General features: G+C 48.2%; 1 protein-coding gene across 4 annotated transcripts in view; it reads left to right on the top strand.

Annotated features, from left to right (window-relative positions):
- The window catches only part of LOC119167551 (septin 4), a 41003-nt gene that overhangs the window by 2774 nt on the left and 13370 nt on the right, over positions 1-24859 (top strand). For 2 of the 4 annotated variants that reach the window (XM_075890780.1, XM_075890783.1), the window contains 7 exons: positions 749-872; positions 1199-1333; positions 11619-11736; positions 19355-19456; positions 21177-21273; positions 21416-21467; positions 22811-22831. In XM_075890780.1, the coding sequence (XP_075746895.1) occupies positions 749-872; positions 1199-1333; positions 11619-11736; positions 19355-19456; positions 21177-21273; positions 21416-21467; positions 22811-22831 (649 nt within the window). The remainder of the gene's footprint in view (positions 1-748; positions 873-1198; positions 1334-11618; positions 11737-19354; positions 19457-21176; positions 21274-21415; positions 21468-22810; positions 22832-24859) is intronic. The other 2 variants (XM_075890784.1, XM_075890781.1) reach the window with 1 other exon arrangement.

The following is a 24859-nucleotide window of genomic DNA, read 5'->3' as shown; positions in this document are numbered from 1 at the left end:
GATAAAGACAAGTCTCATTTGGCTGGTGATAAGTGAGAGCCAGAGTTTTGATGAGTTGCATATAAATGATTTATATTCAGACACTTCAAATAAATGCAGACAAGAGCAAGGAAAATAGTGTAAACGCAAGCTCTGTCTTTCAACTAAAGGTTTTTTAATTGAAGATGCACTTTGTTCACATGTCGTTCATATTGTTCTTCTGATAAGGTATCCCTATTTGTCACATTTTTAATTTAATATCTCAGTTCAGAGTTAATGCTTGTGTTCTATTTGTTTTTTATACAATCTGCATTTTCAGGCACTGTCTGAATTTTCATGAGTGATCAGTGGTAAACAGTTTCAAATTTGCAACATCTTTTATGCACCCTGATGGATACATTATATTACACATTATAAGGCTTTTGCTGACATCAGGCATGCCCATAGCTTTCTGACGTGATGCTGTTTTTATGGTCACAGATACAAACAGTTGAAGAAGTCTGTAGCCTTCAGAGCATTGCTGGCTGTGCATGCTATAGAGTGTATGTTCAAAGTGTTAGGGAAGACTAAAACACAGTAGACTCAGATGTTACTTGTGTTTATGTTGTGGGATGAAAATGTGGTTTACTGTATTCTGTGAATACAGTCTTCTCACGGTTAAATGGTGGAGGCCTGTTGCTGGTCTGCTAGATGTGTTCTCATGTTGAGGCTGTGCCAGCTAATGCAGAATGTGATGTCCTCTGCCTTCCGCCCGTCTTTCCTCCCACAGAGAGGATTGACAGAACTGTCCAGATCGAGCGAAAAACCATGGAGATTGAAGAGAAGGGAGTCCGGCTGAGGCTGACGGTGGTCGACACGCCTGGATTCGGTGATGCTGTGAACTGTGAAGAGAGGTGTGTTTGCTGAACTGTGGTACCAACAAGTGGCGCTCGTGTAGGCATTTGCAGTGTCTCATGTTATATGGGGGATAACCTGCCATTCCCACAGTCTTCTCACGAGCACAAAGTAGGATGGCATTTAATATGGCTAGTAACTTCCCCAAGTTATTTTTGGTTAATTTATTGGGGCATTTTCTTGTGGACGAACTTCAGCTAGTCTGCAGTAGTGGGGATTCAAGATGTGTGAATGCACATAGCTTGCTCACGGGATGTGAAGGGCTAAAAAAAGGGTGCATGTTCAAACGTTGTGGTTATGTGTGCATATTCTTGCTTCTGTGCAGTTGGAGGTCCATAGATCGGTACATTGATGAGCAGTTCAACCAGTTCTTCAAGGACGAGAGTGGTCTTAATCGCAAGAACATAGTGGACAACAGGGTTCACTGCTGCTTGTACTTCATTCCTCCATGGGGACATGGGTGCGTAGGTATTTTTCAGATTTTTTTTGGCAGCTAGCTCTTTTTTTTTTTTGCCATGCACTAAATCTCTCTCATGATGCTGCAGGCATGATGATGATGTTGATTACCTTAAAGACCGAGAGGAGTGCAGACTTATCCAAGAATTTTGTGCATGGCCACTGGCTGAAATCCCACAAGAAAAAACTTTCACACAACCGTTGTCAGCATAAAGGGACTAGGAAATCCCTGCGAAGTTCCATTTAGCGTTCTGTAGCTGTACAAGAAAGAGGTAGAGCCATTTTTTTCCAGTGGAGCCACCTGAAAGATATCCATGAGAATTTCCTTGAGGTGTTTCTGCAGGGGCTCCACAGGAACCACATAGGTAAGGCGGCTCTAGAATATCCATAAGGATTTCCGTGTAGCTTTATTTGTATGAATGAGTGGATGGCAATCTTCTCTTTCCACCTTAGCTGCCTGTGGTATTGCGGCGTGGTGAGCCGCTATCACGGAAGAGAGAAACTCGTACACATGACTGCCGCCATGGGCTACCGACGACTGCCGATGTTTATTGTATGGTGGACTTATATACACGACAAACAGGTACATAGATCACAGCGCCATCTCTGGTGGCGTTGCAGAACCAATACGAATACACAACATATTCCCTCTCTTATTTTTTTTGATTAATAATTGTTAGTACGTGTTAGTGGAGAGGCATTTCATCTATATACAATAAGCATGGAATATTTACACAACTGTACACTCAGAATGCCAAAAACTTTACACCAAAATATACACTCAATTGCAGCAAGCACACGCGTTCCTGTCACTGGATCCACTCTAAACGTAATCCATAAATCTTCGAGGCGGTCGTCTTGTCCTCGCGGGTAGCTCCCGACGAGAAGGCGGTTGTGGAGAGGGTGGAGAAGAGACAGCCTGTTGTGTCTCTTGCGATGCTACACAAGGGCTGCACAGAACACTAGGCACTGCACTGAGGGTGGTACCGAGTGGCACTGCTGATTGCCCACTGTCACAAGGCACAGGTGACGGGCTTGAAGGCTGTGCTGGGTGAGCGTGAACATCTGGCGTTTGGATGACTGGGTGAGGCTGGGCGGCCTGTGCAGGAACCTTGCTCAACTTGGAGGAGTTCCATGTTCGCCCATCGTCTAGGCAGAAAGAGGCTGGCCCTCGTTGTTCCACCACCTTCCGAGAACGACTGAACAAGAGGTCTCCTTTAAAAGAGACTGCCGGCTTCTTCACACGGACCATGTCTTCAACTGCTATGTTTGGTTTCTTGGCTGCACGGAGGAAGTCTGTGTACATCTTGCTGTATTTTTGCTTCTGTGCGACTCTCTTCCGAAGCTGGCCAAGTTCTTTGGCAGGGTCTGTGAAGAATGATGGGGATGGGTGCCCAATGATGTCCAGTCGTGTTCGGGGCAGTCGTCCATGTAGGAGCAAGGCTGGTGCTACTCCCGTGGTTGCGTGAGGTGTGCACCGGTAAACACCCAAGTACTCCAGTGCCGCTTGTCGAAGAGGGCCATGTTCTAACGCAGCAACCTGTACAAAGTCCTTAAAAACACGATTAAACCTTTCGACAAGTCCGTTGGCTTGAGGGTAATACACCGAAGAATGTGTCAGTCGGATACCACGCTCATCCAAGAATTGCGAAAATTCTCGTGAAGAAAATTGGGGCCCGTTGTCAGTGACTATCTCGTCAGGGTATCCCTCTCGAGAAAAAATTGACAGCAAGAAGTTGGTGATCGTTCTTGTAGATACCTCATTGGAGAATTGTACTTCGGGCCACTTAGAAAAATAGTCAACCAGTGTAATGGCAAACCTACAATCTTGAGGAGCTCTTTCCAGAGGGCCAACAATGTCTATGGCGACTTTTTGCCAAGGGCGCTCTGGAAATGGAACAGGTTGCAGTGGAGCAGGTGCCGTTTTCGCACTCTTGTCGGCCTTCTGACAGACGCTGCAGTTTTGTATTGCGACTTCTGTTTGCCGGTCCATACTCGGCCACCAAAACCGTTCTCGAAGTCGCGCTTTCGTCCTGACGATGCCGGGATGAGCTTCATGCGCTGTGGAGATTACCTGATGCGCAAGGGACTGTGGAACTACAAGTCGCTCCCCACAAAGAAGTAAGTTGTTTACCACTGACAACTCGTTGCGTAGCATGAAGTACGGCAGCAGATGGCTTGGGACGAGCTTGTGCGGAGGCCATGACGAAGTAACGTATTCCTTGACTTTTTCCAGAGTGGCGTCGTCACTGGTGGACTGCTCGAACTGGTCCTTAGCGATGCACAGCGGCTCGACTAGGAACACAACTTCTGTAGAGTCGTCTTTAGGTTGAGGTGTGCATTCCGGCTTACCTTCCGCTGGAAGACGTGACAGCGCGTCTGCTACCTTGTTCTCCAAGCCCTTGCGGTATTCGACGGTGTAGTTGTAGCGTAGAAGTCGCTCAGCCCACCTTGCAATGCGAAAGGGACGTCGCCCTGTTCCCTTGTTAGACAGCAACGCTACCAATGCCTGGTGATTCGTCTGAAGAGTGAAAGGCCGTCCCCACAAATAAACATGCCACTTTTCGCATGCCCACACGCAAGCCAATGCTTCACGCTTGCTGGCGGAGTACTTCCTTTCTGCATTGGTTAGAGTGCGCGAAACAAACGCAATGGTCAGGGTTTTCTGACCGTCCACTTGCTGCAAAACGGCACCTAGCCCGTATGCAGAAGCATCAGTTGCGACAGTCACTGGAAGAGCTGGGTCAAACATGTGCAACATCTTGTGGGAGGCCAGAAGAGTCTTCACTCTCTCAAAACTTGCTTGGGCGGCTGTGTCCCACTCAAAAGGTATGTCTTTGCGCAGCAGTCGACGCATAGGCTTGACTTCCTCGGCTAGCCTAGGAATGAACTTTGCGTAGTATTCGACAAGTCCTAAGAATGAACGGAGTGTGCCGGGTTCTGCTGGTGTGGGGGCGTGGACGATTGCATCGACTTTGGCTTGAAGGGGTGCTATGCCTTCCGCACTGACACGATGTCCCAAGGAAAGAGAGTTCTGTTGCATTGAAAACACGTTTTTCGTTAAGTTTCAGACCTGCTTTTGCAATGCGATGCAGAACTTCTTCCAGGTTCTTCGCATGTTCTTTCTCAGTCTTCCCGAAGACGATGATGTCGTCTATGTCACGAAGAACATCATGACAGCCTTGCAGGATTCTTGTCATGAGCTGCTGAAAGGCTGCTGGGGCCGACGCCAATCCAAAGCAGACCCTTTTAAACCGAAAAAGACCCTCGTGCGTAACAAACGCTGTGAGATCCTTGCTGTCCGGGTGCAGCAGGACTTGGTGGTACGCAGAGGCGAGGTCTAGCTTTGAGAAGTGGCGGGCTCCGTTTAAGGCATGCAGCAGTTCTTTAGTGTGAGGCAGCGGGAAGTTGTCGACCACAATGGCTTTGTTTGGCTCCCTTAGGTCAACACAAAGACGGATGCTTCCGTCTTCCTTCTGGACTGCGACGATGGGAGAAACTCATTCAGAGGCATCGATCCTTTCGATGATGTCGGCAGAGAGCAGGGTCGTTAGTTGGTCGCTTACTGGTTGGCGTACTGAGAATGGGAGGCGCCTCAACTTTTGGGCGACTGGGAAGACTGCCTGTTTCATTTTCACCTTGTGCTGAAAACCTCTGACAAGGCCCAAACCTGGGGTAAACAGGTGAGAAAACCTGGCCCACAGCAATGCAGGCATGCCAAACTTTGGCTCACTCTGCGATTGCTCTACGATAGCGCCTTGCGGTGGAATGCGCCCTTGTGCGTCTGAGCTCGTTGCAGGCAACGTTGAGGTTGCGGAGGTGGACGTTTGCTGAACGACCGTGTGCAGGCAACGCAGCTCCTTCCCTGAAATTTGAAAATTCAGGGCTTGCACAGCATCTAATCCCAAAAGGGAGGTCCCACTGCACGTTACGTAAAGCGGTACGACGGCTGTTCGTGCTTTGTACGACAGCGTTGCTTCAAACAGGCCAAGCACAGGGATTTTCTGGCGTGAAAAGTCAAACAGAGTAATGCTGGGGGTCCTGAGTTGTACTTTATCTTGAAAAAGGTTTCGAAAGTGACCTTCCCCATTTATTGACACTGCAGAGCCTGTGTCGATGAGAAACGAGACTTTGCGCGTGAGCGGCTTCGGGTTAATCACCGACACGTCGACGTCAACATACAGGCGTTTGTTTGTGAAGATGGTCAAAATACTGTGACCGCTCTCAGCGCCATCGTCGCAGAGTAGTTCGCGGACTGGTACAGGCCTTCGTGGTTGGCTGCGACGCGAGCTCCGACAAACGCTCTGGAAGTGTCCGCGGTGTCCGCAACCATAACAGGTGCGGCCGCGGGCGAGACAGCGCGACCGTTCGCATCCTGTTGCGCCGCAGTTATCGCAGTTATCACGAGATACGGTGTGCAGGGGGTCGGCAGTGGCAGTTTCTGGCTTGGGCTTGTAGTTTTGGCAAGTGCGCGACGAGCTACGACGATGCTGACTAGGGGGGCGGGACCCGTTGAAGCGAAATCGGGGGCTATCATGCCTAGCCAGGTTGCGTCCGCAATTGCGCTGCGTGACGCGGCGAATCGGGTTCGCGAAGGCTTCAGCTTCTTGGCGAGTTTGTTCGCGAAGTTTGGCGATTTCTACCACTCGGTCGAATGTCAATGCGTCGCCTTCGAGGAGCAGTCATTCTCTGAGTTGCGGGCAAGTTACTCCGGCAACGAACTGTTCGCAAAAGTTATCATCCACGGTAGCGGCGAAATTACACGGGGCTGCCAGTTCCCGGAGCGCCAAAGCAAATTCGGCAACCGACTCACCGGAAAGCTGTCGACGTTCACGAAAATGATGACGTTCCACTCGGACACTGACGGTGGCGGTGAAGTAGTGTGCCAGTGTGTCGACGGCAACGTCGTATGGGTCCGGAGGGCTTGCGGCAGCGGTGTGCACGGACGTCTGTTTTTCCGTCGACTCGCTGACCGTGGCTTCAGTTGAAAGTGGTGGCTGGGGTGGGGGCGGTGCCGGCAAGGCGTCGAAAATACGTTGGCCCTCGGGGCCCAGGCAGTGAAGCAGGAGCGCGCGACGGCGGGTCGCTAGCCACTCGTCGGCGCCGAACGAGAGCACGAAGTTCTGGAACAACCGGAACCAGCGGTGCCAAGGAATCGCTGGCGTGCCCGGAGTCTCAGGAACGGCGGCGGGGGAGATATACCGGTGGCCATCCTCGTCGCCAATGTGGTATTGCGGCGTGGTGAGCCGCTATCACGGAAGAGAGAAACTCCTACACATGACTGCCGCCATGGGCTACCGACGACTGCCGGTGTTTATTGTACGGTGGACTTATATACACGACAAACAGGTACATAGATCACAGCGCCATCTCTGGTGGCGTCGCAGAACCAATACGAATACACAACACTGCCCAAGAGCCTGTTCTAAATATTGCCACGTTTCATTTCCCAAGTTTTCGTTATCGTCCCAAAACACCATACGATTCTCAGCGCAAACCACGTCTGCAGTTTTCGAGAAGGTTCCGGACTGTAGTAGATCATTTCGATAAGATCACGCCCACTGTGCGAACGGTACAGATTGTTCTGGAACCTATGCCACCGCCAGCGATAACGCTAGAACATTCGATGGCAAGAGTATAAATGCCGACGCGCTTCGCCGCTTGTCAGTTCTTGATCGAAGGCCGACGCTCCGTTCGCCGCTATCAGTCCGAGACTGCTATCTGTGCAAGACTACTGCTGTAATTGGACTTTCCGTTTACCGGGCACAGGTTCGCCCAAATAAACAATTAAATCCCAACACGAAGTCTCCTGTCTTCGGCCACGTCACGACCCCGTGACATCTGGTGGAGGTGCTGCTTCGTTCATGTACCGGATGCCCACGTCGCGGAGAAGACACCGACGCCAACCAAGAGCAGCGAACAAGCCGCCGACAGCAAGGTCTCCCACCGGAGTACGGGCTTCTACAAGACAAGGCGCGGAAAACCAAGGCCATGACCTCTACTGCAGCGACAATGACAACCGGAGCGTCCCAGCCCGCGATCGTCATTCATCAACCCAGGAAACCACCAACGTTTCATGGGTCATCGTTTGAAGACCCGGAAACCTGGCTAGAAACATACGACCGTGAGGCCGCCCTCAACCACTGGGACAACGAAGGAAAGCTCCATCGTGTGTACTTCTACCTGGAAGACACCGCAAGGACCTGGCTAGAGAATCGTGAGTCCACGCTCCAAACGTGGGAGGTCTTCTGCGGCGCATTTCTGCAAACGTTCGCGAGCGTCGCTCGCAAAGAGAGGGCCGCTGCTCTACTAGAGACCCGGGTTCAGCTACCAAATGAGAAGATTGGAATTTTCACAGAGGAGATGACCCGCCTATTTCGTCACGCTGACCCAGACATGCCTGAGGAGAAGAAAGTTCGTTTCCTCATGCGAGGGGTCAAACAGGAGCTCTTCGCGGGACTAATGAGGAATCCACCGAACACCGTCCAAGAATTTGTATCCGAGGCGACCACCATCGAAAAAACCCTTGACATGCGCACCAGACAGCATAATCGTCGCCTGACTCCAGAATGCGCTGCTGCTCAAACCATTGACTCCGAAAACCTGCGTGAAACGATCTGAGCGATCGTGCGGGAAGAGCTGCACAAACTGTTGCCTTCGGCGCACCCTCAAGTGGATTCGATCGCCGACATTGTGCGAGAAAAATTTCGGCAATCGCTTCGAATTCCCCAAACACCGCTGCCCGAGCCAGAAACTATGAGCTACGCCGCTGCAGTGCGCCACAACACTCCTCCCCGTCCACGCCAAAACGCCGCCCCGTCGCACTTCCATCGCCAGACACCACCGCCGCCACCACCCCCACCGACGACCTACCGTTCACCAGCGGGCCAGCGCAGTGCGCCGAGGAAAACCGACGTTTGGCGCACCCCTGACCACCGCCCACTGTGCTACCACTGCGGCGAGGCCGGGCACACTTACCGCCGTTGCCAGTACCGACAGACGGGACTGCGTGGCTTCGCCGTCGATGCACCATGTCCGCAGCCAGGGGAACGGCCACGTGACATCGCTGACTACCTGACAGGAACTCAATGGACACCACGAAGTCCTTCCCGTTCGCCGTCGCCCAGCCGCCACATGTCACCGCACCCCCGGCAGTACTCCGGCCCAACGCGGGGCCGGTCTCCTAGCCCGTATCCGGGAAACTAAGGGCAGCAACCGGTGGAGGTGCGTTTGCTGTGCGACGAACTACCGAAGATCCTCCTCCGACGACGACGCCGCGACGGAGCTTTCCGAACACAACGCCAACCAGGCAAAGCCCTGACGGCGAAAGCTCACTTACCGAAGGTGGCCTGACGACGCAACATGGAAGCAGCGGAACAAGCCGATGCAGCCGTGACTCTCACCACGCCCTAACTGTAATGCGAGACGGCGAACTAGCGACCTCGACGTTCTTATCGACGGCCACAGTGTGACCGCTCTCGTCGATACTGGAGCTGACCATTCTGTCATCAGTGGGTCGTTCGCCGCGAAGTTAAAGAAAGTTAGGACAGCTTGGAAAGGCCCTGAAATCCGCACAGCTGGAGGTCATCTCGTAACGCCTGCAGGAATCTGCACAGCGAGAGTCACCATTAACGGCCGTATTTATCCTACAGACTTCGTAGTCCTACAGCGTTGCTTGAGAAATGTCATCCTTGGCATGGACTTCTTATGCCTCCATGGTGCTGTCTTCAACCTAAAAACAAAGTCGATAACGTTATCCACAGAAGAAGCACTACCGCCGCGCACGCCGTCAGGACACCATGCCTTGAATGTGCTGGAAGAACAAGTCACCATTCCGCCTCGCTCAAGCGTCATTATTTCAGTCGGCGCTCCTAAATCACCTGACTTGGAAGGCGTCGTTGAATGCAGTCAGCATCTGTTGGTCACCCGAAGTATTTGCGTCGCACGAGGAATTGCAGAGCTGCGGGGAGGCAAAGCAACGGTTATGCTCACGAATTTCAGCAATGAGTACAAACATGTGAACAAAGGAACAACGGTCGCATACATCGAAGAAATTGTCGAAGCCACCAGTGCTTTCGCCCTCGCCAATTCTGCGGAACCTGCTCAGAGGAACCAAGCCCCTCCCATAGCTTTCGACGTCAATCCCAGACTTCCGAAGGATAAGCAAGAACAGCTCAAGGCCCTGCTCCTGCAATACGAAGATTGCTTTTCGTCGTCATCGAAAATTCGGCAGACCCCAATCACGAAACATCGCATCATAACCAAAGAAAATGCCAGACCACTCCGTCAGAGTCCGTACAGGGTTTCGACGCGAGAACGTGAGGCCATGAAGAGACAAGTTGATGAAATGCTGCGAAATGACATTATTCAGCCGCCCAAGAGCCCATGGGCATCCCCCGTGGTGTTAGTGAAAAAAAAGGATGGGACCCTACGTTTCTGCGTGGATTATCGCCGCCTGAACAAAATCACAAGAAAGGACGTGTATCCTCTCCCATGAATAGGCAACGCACTTGATCGGCTCCATAACGCCAAGTACTTTTCGTCAATGGACCTCAAGACTGGCTATTGGCAAATCAAAGTCGACGAAAGAGACCGAGAGAAAACGGCGTTTATAACACCGGACGGCCTCTTCGAGTTTAAGGTGATGCCCTTCGGCCTTTGCTCAGCGCCTGCAACTTTTCAACGCGTTATGGATACAGTACTGGCAGGATTGAAGTGGCAGACTTGCCTTGTGTACTTGGACGACGTCGTCGTGTTTTCCTCGAGTTTCGACGAGCATCTTCAGCGCCTTGAAGCTGTACTTCAAGCCATCAAGACGTCCGGACTCACACTGAAGCCAGAAAAGTGCAGATTTGCGTGTGAGGAGCTCTTGTTTCTGGGGCACGTTATCAGCAAGTCTGGAGTTCATTCCGATCCACGGAAAACAGCCGCCATCGCCGACTTCCCGCCGCCCACTGACAAGAAGGCCGTGCGCCGATTTCTGGGCCTGTGCGCCTATTATAGGCAGTTCGTGAAAAACTTCGCCCGCATCGCCGATCCTCTCACTAACCTTACCAAGGCCGACGTGGAATTCAAGTGGGAAACGCCACAGGAACACGCTTTCCAGGAGCTTAAACATCACCTCCAGACGCCTCCGTTACTTGCCCATTTCGACGAATTCGCCGAGACAGAAATACATACTGACGCAAGCAATGTAGGTCTTGGCACGGTTCTTGTGCAGAGGGCTGACGGACTTGAAAGGGTTATTAGTTACGCCAGCCGATCGCTATCCAAAGCAGAAGCAAATTATTCCACAACAGAAAAGGAGTGCCTCGCCATCATCTGGGCTACGTCGAAATTTCGCCCCTACCTCTTTGGCAGGCCCTTCAAAGTTGTGAGCGACATCCCGGCTGCGGCGGCTGCATTTCCGATGGAGGCGGAAATGTTGTAGGCCCGTGTGCTCAGATTTGGGTGCACGTTAAAGAACCCCAGGTGGTCGAAATTTCCGGAGCCCTCCACTACGGCGTCTCTCATAATCATATGGTGGTTTTGGGACGTTAAACCCCACATATCAATCAATCAATTGTTATTTCCCAAAACACCACACGATTCTCAGCGCAAACCGCGTCTGCAGTTTTCGAGAAGGTTCCGGACTGTAGTAGATCATTTCGATAAGATCACGCCCACTGTGCGAACGGTACAGATTGTTCTGGAACCTACGCCACCACCAGCGATAACGCTAGAACATTCGATGGCAAGAGTATAAATGCCGACGCGCTTCGCCGCTTGTCAGTTGTTGATTAAAGGCCGACGCTCCGTTCGCCGCTATCAGTCCGAGACTGCTATCTGTGCAAGACTACTGCTGTAATCGGACTTTCCGTTTACCGGGCACAGGTTCGCACAAATAAACAATTAAATCCCAACACGAAGTCTCCTGTCTTCGGCCACATCACGACCCCGTGACAACATCAACACTTATTTTCTCATGAGTCACAATCTCTGCAATACAGCAGGCTATCGGTGTAAACTAGTTGGCATTACATATTGAACTTGCTTACTTGTGCATAGAATGTGTCAGTTCTTTGTTTTAGCATTTCCTTCTGCTCTGTATGCAAGTTCAACCGACAGCCTATCTTTTCAAGGTAACAACACTTACTCATCTGCATATAGCAGCTACACTGTTCTGTCTTCTGTTCAGTGCATGCATATTCATTTATATAAAATGCTTTTGTGCAGCATCCACCAACATACACTACAAATTCAAGTGTAAGCAGTGTTGCGAACATCAGTGGCCCGTTCACTCTGTTCAGGTTGCGGCAGCTGGACATCGAGTTCATGAAGAGGCTCCACCAGAAGGTCAACATTGTGCCTGTCATCGCCAAGGCCGACACACTGACCCCCACTGAAGTTCGCCAGATGAAAGACCGGGTGAGTTGGTTCGTGCCTCCTCTTTTGTTTTAAGGTTTGCATGTCGTATGAGACTCAGAATTCGCTGCGAAGACACTGCCGGATCTTGCGCGTGTAATTGGTGCTGGGAAAGGCCAAAAGTTCACTTGCTTTTCTTACATAAGCACACCGATTCTAGAGATAGGCAGGTGCATGGGTTGAGTAAGATCAGTGCTCTCCTCATGTTGGGCAACAATGGTTTTACCAACTACCACTCTGGTCAACTGCTTTACCGTCAAGTTTCAAGTTTGGTGTATTTAAGGAGAATTTTCTTTAGCTCTTGAATTATAGTCAACATCCACTATTCTGGGCTGCCTAGGGACCATGTAAACGCCCCAAAAATAGCTGGTCAAACAACTCAAATGCATGCTTTTTACTTCGCCATTACGCGAACAAGTGTGATCACAGTATGCACTAGCAGGTAGGAACAGTGTACAACAAGCCACTGCTGCGTAGTCATGAATGCATTAGTCTCCATGTAGACTGCAGAGGAGAATGATCATATCTATGTTTTAACTGGTGGTACGTTTGAAATGGGCAAGTACTAATGTTGTTTTTCTCATCTGTATGACTGAATAACGCACCCTGTGTCCTGTGACTGTGGAACCTTCTGAGTCTTGGTATGCTTGGGTGTGCAGTAATCCTGCTTTGCAGTAGAACATACTCTTGGAAAGTGCTGCAACTGCAAGTGTAGTGACTTATCACAGCACTGACCTAAGGCTGAAAGATAATTAACATGTTATTGGTTGTGGCTTCAAGTTATGCTATTGCAGGTCTATAATTGGAGCAGAGAGTCCATAGAATTGGATGTTGAGATGTTACAACCTCCGAAATCGTAGACGATCCTAAGCATTGCCTGTGTGAAGTGTACCGTATTCGCTCGCATAATGAACGCGTCCACATAAAAAACACATAATAAACGCACCCCCCAACTTCAGTCATCGAAATGATGCATAATAAACGCATCTTGTACATTTATCCAGTGCAGCTCCATAAACCGACACCTGGCGCCTCCTTGCCCATGTGATTGTTTCTGTTTTTTATTATGCCGACCCCCCTCACCACTTCGGCTCATCCCCTCACGCTGCCACTCTCCATTTTTTTTTATCTGTGCGCCGCATGTCCCCTGTCTTTTTCAATTTTTCATGCACCACAGCATTGTTTATGAACGGTGCGAGTGCAGATACATCGAAGCCGACAAGCACACAGCAAGCACAGGTCATGAAACTTCTCGTGCCAACCAACGGTCACTCCCTGCAGATATGAAACTTAAAGACCTAGATGCATGCACGCAATTTTTGAGTGATGGTGACAGGATTTGTTGTCGTGAAGGGCCATTCGTCACCATCGCATTGCAGGTTTTTGGAAAACCAGCAAAAAACGTGTGTCACCAAAAAAGAGTGTTACAATTTTCACAACATAGTAGCACCCTTGATTCTTGCTTTGGCTGCAATTTCCTTTTCATATGCTTGTTATCACGCATACTTCAAGGAACGCAATATATTATAGGTTACCTTTTCTACAGTCACTTGTCATGTGGAGCATAGAGTTTACTATATATACGCTGGAGGGAATTTAGGCGCTAGCGTCTTTGTGAACTGCAATGCACGGCGCTTCAGCAAGCATGGGAATGATGGGTAGTAACGGATTTGTCTAATCTTCGTACTTTACTTCGTTTACATCCTATATCAACCAGCCTGTGATTGTACGGCCATGGCACTGCTCTGGTTCTATGCGTTGGCTGGGGAAACTGGCTGGGGAAAAGCCAGTTACAAACACTGGATCAAAAGTGACGGTGCCCATGCACCCCTGCGACAAATCGTCTATAGCACTAAGCCATCTCTCATAGCCTGAATGTTCGTTTGACATGCTAAATCAGCGATTAGTGCAGACAAGGTCACCACACTTTATCGTAACCACAAAGGTGCTGAGCATGCTAATGTTATAATAGCGTCATGTGCACGCCTGTGCAAATATTCGAATGCTTCAAATATTCAAACGAATAGTACTGTATTCAAATGCACTTAGATTCGACATTGAGTTATTGAACATTTGGAAGTACTTGAAATGAACTAATAAGTGATTATTAATCCGCATATCATTCTTGTAAAGGTTGTTTTGCTGCAGTTGGGGAGTGCTAAACCGCTAAAGCACCCATTCAAGTGTAACTTTCTGTAAAGTTGGTTTCACACCAGAGGCAGCTTGCTAGGCTGCGAAAACATCTATCCAGGGGGAATCCACATTGTTTTGAAGTTTCAGTTAAATAAACATATTAGCCTCACATTCATTCATCATGCCCATTACATCACTTTAAAAGCTTTTTATATTGGCTTATATGCAATAAGTATTGTAAATTTTAAAACGAAACGTATTTTATGGGTTATCACTTGCCCTCGAGCAAAAGTCGGATGCTGCTATTTTTCAAGGTACCCCCCACTTGCTTTGAGTAAAAAAGAATGGCATTAGCATAGGCCTTGTTTCAATATTTAAGATGTATTTTGCTCGTGAGTTCGGTCATGACAAATATCCCCATTTTTCTACATAATATGTGATAGATACTGTTGTAATTCTATTTGAAATTATTCGAACAGGAGTGCAACAGCTGTGCCGATTCCGTCAACGTGATACAACTCTACATTGTTCTGCCGAGCTGTGCCAAAACCATAAATTTTGCTGAAATTGCGCCACGCTGCACCAAAGTTCTACGAGTAGCCTCAATTTTCAGCGAGAAATGGAAGCCAAATGATGGCCACCTTGTGTCATCAATCAATCCAAGCACGTAAACCCTATCCCTAAACCACTGTGTAAGATAATACTTGTTAGTGAAAGACACTTGCGAGATGTGACCGACCAGATAAATTAACAATGCCGCACACGCCCCATCGGTTCACTGACTGCAGCGGATATCTATCGGTGGTAAGCCGTAACCTCAAGACAAAAATGTGTTGCCGTAGCCACCAACGCTTCGCGAGAGATATGAATTTCTTAGTCAGAAAACACCGTTACGGCATGCTAGGGAGTAAAGCTTGAAGCGTATGTCGCGTTTTCTGCACACTAAGGAGCTTGACATACTGGGAGTGCCAGCATTGCCAGCCATTACGTCGGTAACAACGTTTAAAAAAACATTTTTCTTCCTTGAAGTTGCGTTGTCCCAGCCGATAAATACCCGGCGTCGTCACCCGGCCAATGGGCCCATGCCGTTGTGAGCCAGGACGTTAAGCCCATAACCTAACCCCCACCGTGAAAGAAAAAATTGCGCCTACCTGCCCTAAGGGAATTGCAAAGGGAATTCCCTAAGGGAATTGAAAATTTGCGATTGTAAATGCAAATACATTTTTTGTGCCGAGAGCACACAGCATAATAAATTTATTGGTATAAATAAATGAGGAGACGAGCATTTGTACCGTAACCATTTATTTACACATTCACGAGCCAGCAAACGATTGAGAGTGAGGAGCGCGCTTCACTTTATTCATATATATGTACAAGCTGGTGGACGGGAGAGTGAGGTGCAGGGAGGAGAGCAAATGTGAAGAAGGCACAGAGGGAGCCGCAAAGCACTGCACCTACCCTCTCTTACACTCTCTTCACGCAGGCTGGAGCTCCGTTGAGCTCCCGCGGTGCAAGCGCCCTCACACACCAGAGTGCGCTCCTCCTCTCCACTCACTCTTCGCTACTCTGCCCACAGCTGTTGCTATGGGAGAGGGAGTTAGAGCAAATAGATGACACCTGCCGGCGTGCGGACGCCACCAGACACCTGGCATAGCCCAACTAAGAAATGCATTCTTATTTAAAAAAGGAGAGAGAGGTATGTGTAGTTGTTCGAAATATTTTTGGCCTTGTTCTAAACCATGCAGAACAAGATTTAGGCTTCCTTTGCCGCAGTAGACTAGTGTCCTGCAAAAAAGCGCATTATGATTTGGAAGGGGCTGTTAGTGCTACTCACTGGTCACAGCACATTTTATTCAATTATTCATGCATGTATGCGCTGCATGATTAAGATTGCTAGTATGATCGCTGATATCAAAAAAAGGTTACTGGAAATTGTTTTAAGCACTAAATGACAATTCTGCTGTCCTAAAAAAATGTGCTTCAGTAATATCGTTTATTGCCAAACCTACTCCTAGGTTCTATAATTCTCTTGAATGGCTCGGTCGCCAGCTTGACAAAGCCACAGTTGAATTCACAGTCGGTCAAAGGATTTGAAAGCAGTATCAAATGCTAATGCAGGCTTCATCATTGTTTGCTCAGTGGGTGCTTTAAAACACAACTTTCATTGAAAAAGCAGTGCTCATGTTCACGCTGCACGATGTAAGTGAAGTGGAATATGCATTGTACATATTGTTTTTTTTACAGCCAAAGCTATTATGAGATCACAACTCGGGTGACGTGCAGTTGTCCGCCACCGCCGCTGGTGTCTGTAACCACATTGTGTGAAATTAGGAAAAAAAAAACATAGCACCAATCACACAGTGGGGCTCAAAACCGGTGCCAGCCCAGTATTCTACCACTGAGCCACACCGGTGCTTGGAACCTGTTGGAAAACTTGCTTTAGGCAGGTTTGATGTCGCGAAAGCAAGCGCGTTAATACGACTTATAAAGCGTTTTAAAATGGCGAAGGAACAATCACTCGTCGCACAATGCGAATAGCGTAATGAGTGGGTCATCCAATGCTTCAACACATTACAAAAGCTTGTTCTTGTTCAGCTATTAACTGTGGCGCACACCCACTTCAGGCATAATTTCTCATTGTCATCAGCCATTGCATGAACAATTGGCACAAAATTTCTTGCCAGTGTTTAGCAGACATCATGCTTCTCAGAAAAATTATGAAAAATAGCATAGCGAATGCCGGCCTACTGCTCAAAAATTATAATTAATAATGCTGTAATGGGGATCTAGCAAATGTGCTTGCAGCAGTTACACAATGAGTGTTTAGAAAAGACTCTGAAAGGCCACTCTTCTAGCTTTCACTGCGACTATGATGCACCTTGTGATTGTGCTGCTGTACTGTGACCGGCGTTTTTTCTAAATTTAAGCCTTCTTTTTTATACTGCACCAAATTGGGTCTTGCATAATGTAAAATAGATGTCTTTTTAGATGCAAAACAGCTCTTTCACAAGCCGGTGTAACGCTGCCCTTTGTCGACTCCGCTCCGCTCGCCGCTAGTGTTGAAGCGATGCCAAGTAGCTCACACCCTCCTAGCAGTGTGCAGTGACGTCTCTCTCCCTTGTCTGCCGCACACTCGCCACGTCTCAGGTCTTTCTCGCTTCACCCTCTCCACCACTCGCAGTGCTTGAGCCCACTCCTCATGTGGGCATCATCTAACCCTCGCCACCTCTCTCTATCTGTCAGCGAGAAGCAGTCAGGAGGCGGCGGTTGCGTGCGCTGCGCACGCTTCGAGAATCCACGGTGCTGAAAATGTGGACAACACGCCGCTGCTTTCTACGCGATCGCGCTGACGGGCGGGACGCCATCATGGCATGCTTCCCACTAGTGTGCGCGTACCTTTCCCAGCGATTAGCGAAGCTGATCGCATTCGCGAATGGGGACATCAACACCAATGAGGTGCGAGCCAGGGAAGCTGAACGTAGGCATCGGCAGTGGAAAACCAGTGACACCGACAAGGTGCGAGTCAAGAACACCGATCGCGTTCGAGAATACTGACGGCACGCAGGTAACAGCGATGAGGCGCGAGCCAACGAAGCCGAGCGCAAGCGTCTTGAACGGGTCCCGCCTGCCGTGTCTTTGCGTTTTATACAAATGTTTACTCTACACCGAGTAAACGCTACACCGAGTTTCGCTTGAAACCAATTTTCCAGCACCCGCGTCGACACCCGTTTCAACCGGGCCAACGTCGTGCGCACCGCTGCTGCTTCGCATCCCGTCACGGTTCCCTTCGGGGAAATGTTTCATAGTTTTTTTTTTTAATTCAAAGCATTTCTTAGCGAACATCGGCAGCTTTGAGCGTATCTATCTATTTATCTATCTATCCGCTTACGACTTTTAGCTCTCGTGACCGTTTTGATAATGGTATCGATACCAAACTTGGTATGGCATAACATGACTGTATGGCAAGCATATATGACTAGTCATAACATAAAAATCATGATATGTATGTCATGATTGTCATGATTTACATTTCATGGTCCTGCTGCTCTTGCGGTGGTTTTGTTCACATGACATTTTGCAAAACAGGTATGGTATGACATGATTGCATGGCGAACACAAACGACAGATCCTAACATGAAGATTATGACATTCGTGTTGTGTAACAACATGACTACATGCGACGCTCAGGATGCGCTCGAGGCCATTTCGCTAGCATGACATATACCAAATTTAGTATTGCGGTACACGAAAGGATGACGAAGGTATGTGACTGGTGCAAACATGACATCATGAGATGCGTGTCATGTAACAACATGACTACATGCCACGCTCATGATGCAATAGCGGCCGTTTCGTTAGCTTCACACGTACCAAATTCGGTATTACGTCACACCAACGAACGACATAGGTAAATGGCACATCGAAACCTAGTATTCACGACATGCGTCTCATGTAACAACATGACTACATGTCACACTCATGATGCGCTCACGACCGTTTTGCTAGCTTCACATATGCCAAATTTGGCGTTACGTGATGTCAATGGATGACGAAGGTATGTGACTGGTGCAAACATGATAGTCATGAGATGCGTGTCATGTTAGAACAGGACTACATGCCACAGTCAAGGCGTCAATACATTTGGACGTGACCCGGCGTTGGTTTCGTTGCGTCATGCTGGTGTAGGCGCGTGCCACGCTGCATTGCTTTGACGAATGCGCGTTTCAGCGTGTCCGGCATCCCTTGCTCACGAAAAGAGGCAGACACAAAGCTGCGTTTGTAACGCATCGGCGCAAAATGCAGCATGTTGCATTTCACACCGGTTGCCGTTGGGCCGCGCTGATAGACGCTTGTCGCGCCTGGTGTCATACTATACAGTGCGCAAATTTTGCTAATGTAGCTTCGCTCTGTAACAGCGTGCACGCGCGTCAATGTTACATTGGAGTATATTGGGCCCTTCATGATGCGCTCGCAGCCGTTTCGCAAGCTCCACATATACCAAATTAGGTGTTACATGACGTCAATGGATGGCAAAGTAGATGTACATATACTAAATTTGGTATCGCGTGACGTGAATAAATGACGAAGGTAAACGACGCATCCAAATGTGATAATCATGACACGGAAGTCATGTACGGCGTAATTAATCTCCACCCCGTAACGTTGTGGTGATTTTAAAGTGACATATCAACCTACCTCATTTGTACTTTGCATATCATCGATTCCCACTGTACGTGGTATCTGCCAATTTTTTTTCTTTTCATAACCTGCTCTAAATTTGAGTTTTAGTGCTCCAAAAGCAACATTTTGCTGCTCCAAAAAGTGCTCCAAATGCTATTTTGGCTGTTGCACCCTTGTTGGAGCCAGGTCACTGTTCACTTTCAATTTGCTTTGAACCTAAAATTCACTATATTCGCACAAGCCTAGTAATGTGAAGCCAGGTTCGTCATCATTTCGCTGTATCTGAACATTTTGCACTCTGTCACAGGTTCTGCGAGAACTTGAAGAGCATCAGGTGACAGTCTACCAGCTGCCGGAATGTGACAGTGACGAGGATGACGATATCAAGCTGCAAGACAGAGAGCTCAAGGTTTGTGCTTCTGATGCTTTTCTAGAACAATTTGTACCCTTGCAAACATGCACAGTGAACTCAAGCAGTGTCCGTGGCACGAGGTAATTCATCTGTCAAAAACTTTTGCATTTACACTGAACTTACGGCGGAACTTGTCACGATGTCTGAAAAAAAACATCATAATTCTTGGAAGCTACATTATTTTCTCTGTCTTTATTGTTTTACCAATGAAGTGTACATCCTCCTCCTCTCTGGCTACAACACTGATATAAAAATATTGCATATTTACCAAAACAACATTTCTTCCAAGGCTGCAAATGGGAAAATTACAATTGACAGTTGTTAGGAACAGAATTAATGAGAACCAACAGACAATTATGCCAAGGAAAGTATAGGGAATATTATTATAAGTAACTGTAATGTAAATGTGAAGAAAGAAAAGTGGATGAACAGATAACTTGCCGTGGGCAGGGGCCGAACCTGCGACTTTCAAATAACGTACGTGTCCGATGCTCTACTAACTGAGCTACTATAGGGGCTATCCCCCCACCTATTTTATGGGCTATGTATGTGTCTTAAACATGGGAGTGTCAGTCAGAGCCACCCGTTACCATTACAGCGAGTGTGGGACGCTCATTTTTTGCCCGGCATCATGTAGCACGGGATACCAATAGGCAAAAGTGTGACGCCTTGGCAACCTGTGGTGCCAAGATGACAAATGTGGGGGGAAAAAGAAAGTTGTAGTGGAGAGCTACCGACTATCTTTTCAGAACTCCTCAAAGTGGACTTCTCTGCAAAACTGCGCAGCACAGAAGCCATGTCGAATGTCAGCTGAGTTCCGCACACACTCAATGCACAGGTGCATGTAAGATGTTATCAATAGTGGAGACCATGAAGCAGCACACGAGCGACGTACATGTCAGGCATGCCCCTGTTATTTAGTTAGAATTTTAGATGTGATTCATCCCATCCAATGCAATCAACGCAAGGCGTTTTGTTGACTCAGGATGAACTCGCATCTTCCATTATCTGTGGCCGCTACTGACAAGGCGGGATGCTCTAGTTACGCCTAGCCCTATGCTTGGTAAATTGGCACACTGTTGTCGGTAGCCTGCTTTTAGTCAACATGGATTTCGGGCATCAAAGTGACTGCACTCACAAGCCAAACCACGAGCAGCGTGCGTGAAACGTGTTTAGGGTTGTGCTCAAAGGATTGGCCGCTGCAATTATTTTGCCAAGGCCATAAGCCAAGCTGTTGGTGGCAAAACCACGAAAGGTCACGTCATAAATCCTTTTAATTTGTAGAACAACACCTATACTGATTGCGATATTGAGGTTACATGCATGGTGTCTGCACTCTACGATGACTTGCTATTTTGACCACAACTGACTGAGTGTAACAGTGGCCAGCACATTGTATGCGAATGCCCATTCACTGCAGAGCGTGCATACAACAAGCAGCCGTAGCAAAAGGGGCATGGCTTCTCCGTCACCAAGGCAGCCAGTCCGCTCCTCATACTGTGCACGCAAGTTGCACCTTCGCCACTTCAGCCTTTTAACCCCCCCCCCTCCTCCTCTTTTTTTTTAATCTGCACCACTTGTCCCTCATGTCATTTAGATGCTCTCCTGCTGCGTAGTTTTCTTATTCTCTCCACATTCCCAGGCATTCAATGTGCTTTAAAGATAACATGACTGTTGTGTCATTTTTGCAACCTTTGCACCGCTTTGTCTTGTGCAGGAGAGCATCCCGTTCGCTGTAATTTCGAGTACCCAGGTGGTGGACATCAACGGTCGGCGAGTCCGCGGTCGACTCTACCCCTGGGGGATCGTCGAAGGTGATCACAGCCGCTGCACGTGGGCTGCACTGCACCCGTCTCTTTCTTTGCACTCTTTTTTTTTTTTGCATCGTGTTTTTTGTTACTATCTTCAACTACTGCATGGCATGTGCGTAACAATGTGCTACTGATTCCCTTGCAGTGGAGAACCCGAAGCATAGCGACTTCCTCAAGTTGCGGACCTTCCTTATTAGGTTGGTGAATCTACTCTAACTCCATGTGCTTGCACTTTTGTCGTGTCGTGCCACAGCAGGGCCTGGCTGTGGGCTGGCTGCATCAGCAGAGCTCATTGTGGCAGTTTGGGTCGAGGTGTCAAAACCTGCATTGTGATTAGCCCCTTGACACTCGCCTTCAAGCTGTAAAGTAATAAGAACAGCATAATTAACTCATCTGTGAGGCTATGCAGCCATATGGGCTTATGGAACAAAACCGTTCCACATTAGAGAAAAAGAATTGCTCTGAAAGTTGCTCAATTAGCGGTGGTGCTTGCATTTAAAATGGGGAAACCGTAATGCCAGATGCGGCGCGTTCTGTTCTCATCGATGCAAAAGTCGGCAGTTATCCGAGAATCGCAGCAAAAAGTGCGTTCTTATAACTCGACGTCAGTGTTGGTTTCCCTATATGAAGTCACTGAACATTGTGGTGTAGGGTTACCTGCAGAGCCTGCACTGGAGGCAGACATCAGCATCCGTATTACGTGCTAGTTCGTGTTAGCGCTGTGGGGCTCCAATCATGCCAATATACTCATTGGTGGTACAGGAAGTGCATAGGTAATAACATTGTGCTTTGCATAGGCAATAACATTGCACTTTGCATAGGTAATAATATTGCACCAGATGCACACAGTTGCCATCTTTTCTTCACATGACAGTGTTTCTTGGGTAGGTTGCTAAAAGTGCACATGCGGATGGTATCTGCCGAAGGCATCTACAATAGCCACGTTTGAAAGGCATGGGACCTTTGCCGCTAGAATGGATTCTGGCATGACACCGACAGCTGCCGCAGCAGCTGCGTAGATGGAGAGGGGGATCCTTGCAGCAGAAGGAAAATTCCCAACTCGAAGGGGTGAAACGAGCACACAGGACTATTGTCAGTGCAATGCTTAGGCACGCCGTGTCAAACATGTGGCCACCGACGTAGGATCTACAAAGAAAGCATGCCATATCAGTTGACCTTCCACGCAACTCGGCAGTCCCGCCTCGCAGCATCAGTAACAACAGCCCAGCCAAAAGAAATGCTTTCATGATTGCATCTCAAACGAATGCACTTAGTACCCTCTGCAACTTTTTTTTTTTCATTACCTGCATTGTCATATAGTAAACTCACTTTTGTGGGCCCTGATGCACAGGTGTCCTTGTCACCTTAACTTAAGAAAAAGAATGAGGTTTAGTTGGTGCAGCCATGCCGTAAAGACAGCACAGCCATGCCAGACTGTGGAAGGATGTTGTGGCTGTCCGCTGCCCAGTGTGGACTGACCCGAGCTTCTCTTTTTTGTTTCTCTCTTTGCCTCATGCTGCCTGTTGGTCGGCAACGGCAGAATAATCCTTGGTCTCTTCAGGTAGATGGCCTTGTGTCTCTACAAGCCCTCCTCCTGAGAACCTGCTCACTCGTGCATATACCATATTTATTTGAATCTCCGCTTGCCAGTTTTGGGCTGGCTGGTGCTCGCCACCTAACCACCATCACTACTACTTTGTGCTTGAAAAATGGCATGAAGGAAAGCCTTGTCCTAAGACTAACAGCCTCACTCCAAGTTGAGGCCAAGCCTTGTAAGAAGTGTGTGCAGACATGAATTTAGATTCCCACTTTCTTCTGGTCTCTTGGTCCAGTTTGCTGGAATGACAAAGTTCTATGTTGGCTTGCGTTGGTTATTTGTGTGGTAGTGCAAATTGACTCTTCATTATTTACCTCTAGTCTAATTGTAAATAGATCACTTGAAAGGCCACACTAGTTCATCAGCTTAGCTGTTCTGCCATAAGACAAGAGTTTGCGACTCCAGCTTTTGGCCTATAGCTCAACGTTTCAAATATACACAAGTGCTTGTGTACCCTGTCTCATGTGCTTTTATATAACTTAGCTTTCAGTTGACCGTTTTAGGCAGTTGCAGTTGCAGTTTCTTCAATCTCTCCCCACTGTGGTATTTTCCTAGCTAGAGTGCTTATGTGGACTGTTCAACCCCATGAGCTTGTCCCCTGATCTTGAAAATAGTACGGTGCCCCATTATAGCTGTCCTTTTGTCATCACACAAGGACCACTTGTACACTCAAACCTTGTTATAACAAAGTTAAAGGGGAGCCACAATTATTTCGTTATATCCATTATTTTGTTATATATCGATTATAACAGTTTGTGGCAATGTATGCTCAGATGGGTGCATACCTATAAGCATGCAAAGATGGAAACCGCCTCGTGGCCCAATGTACCTTTACGCGACCACGCGTGCGACAGAAAATAAACACAGTCGAATCTCATTAATTCAAACACGTCTTATTCTAACTTCAGGTTAATTAGAACTCACGCTGTGGTCCCATCAAAGCTATGTTTATTCCATTGGGCGAAAACGCTCTGTAATTCGAACGCGCAAGCACTTTCGACGGTTAACTTGAACATACTGCGCTCCAAAAGTGCTCTCAGCACTATGACCAACACCGCGGCGGCACCTCTCAATGCTGCGTCCGAAGAAGGAAAAAAAAAAAGAAAAGGAAAGAAAAGACTGTGGCTGATTGTTTGCTGTCTCTCAAATGCCGATCTGCGACGCGCCTGTGCCACGCTTCTCTCTGTTCCGTCTCTGCACGTAGAGACCCTTCTCTTTTCAAGGCCGCACGCGGAGAGAGAGGGAAAAAAAAAAAGAAAGCTGCCGCGGAGTCCTCCTTTCTCGGTGCAGAGAGTAGAAGCGGAGACGCAGTTGTTGCCGTCGTCTTTAGAGAGTGTTGGCGCTGGACTTAGCCGCGCGCTACTATGCTTTGCTAACTACGTGTGAAATTGATTGGCTTGCTGCAAGGCAAACATGTGCAGACACGCGTCACCGATTACTTCAATTAATGATGGATGTCCTCTGATTCGCGAATAAATGCAAGTATTGTGAAGCTTGCCCATCGTGTGTTAGTGAGAGGGAAATCGCTTTGCACCGCTGCGCCGCTTCTTCATCGTGTGACCCACTGAGCGCTTCCTCAATCCTCTCCGCTGGCTGTGGGAGGAGGAGGGCTCTCTCGGCTGCCGTGGCATGGCTGTAAGGTCGACACGGGAGTTTTGAAAGAGCCGCGCCAAACGAGCGTGAAACTCCGCAAAAAACGATATACTTAACACACTACGGTTGTTTTTTTTTTATATACTATTTGATAGACTGATTTAGTTTGTTTTATCGATTTACCCACCAATTTTTTTTTATTGTAACGAGGTTTAAAATGCACTGTTCTCAATGGGATTTCAAGGGGAATTTCATTTACTTCGTTATATCCCGTTACGTTATAATGAGGTTTGAGTGTAATTCAAAGGCTGCTGTTCATTCATGTCGGCCAGCATGAAAGATGAGCACAATCCAAATAAATGAAGTGTGCCATCATTAATGGATGAGCAGTAATCAGTT

Source organism: Rhipicephalus microplus, chromosome 3 (genome assembly GCF_043290135.1).
Source record: "Rhipicephalus microplus isolate Deutch F79 chromosome 3, USDA_Rmic, whole genome shotgun sequence".
Classification (NCBI taxonomy): domain Eukaryota; kingdom Metazoa; phylum Arthropoda; class Arachnida; order Ixodida; family Ixodidae; genus Rhipicephalus; species Rhipicephalus microplus.
The sequence above is the reverse complement of the archived record's forward strand: the minus strand, read 5'-3'. Positions and strand labels throughout refer to the sequence as shown.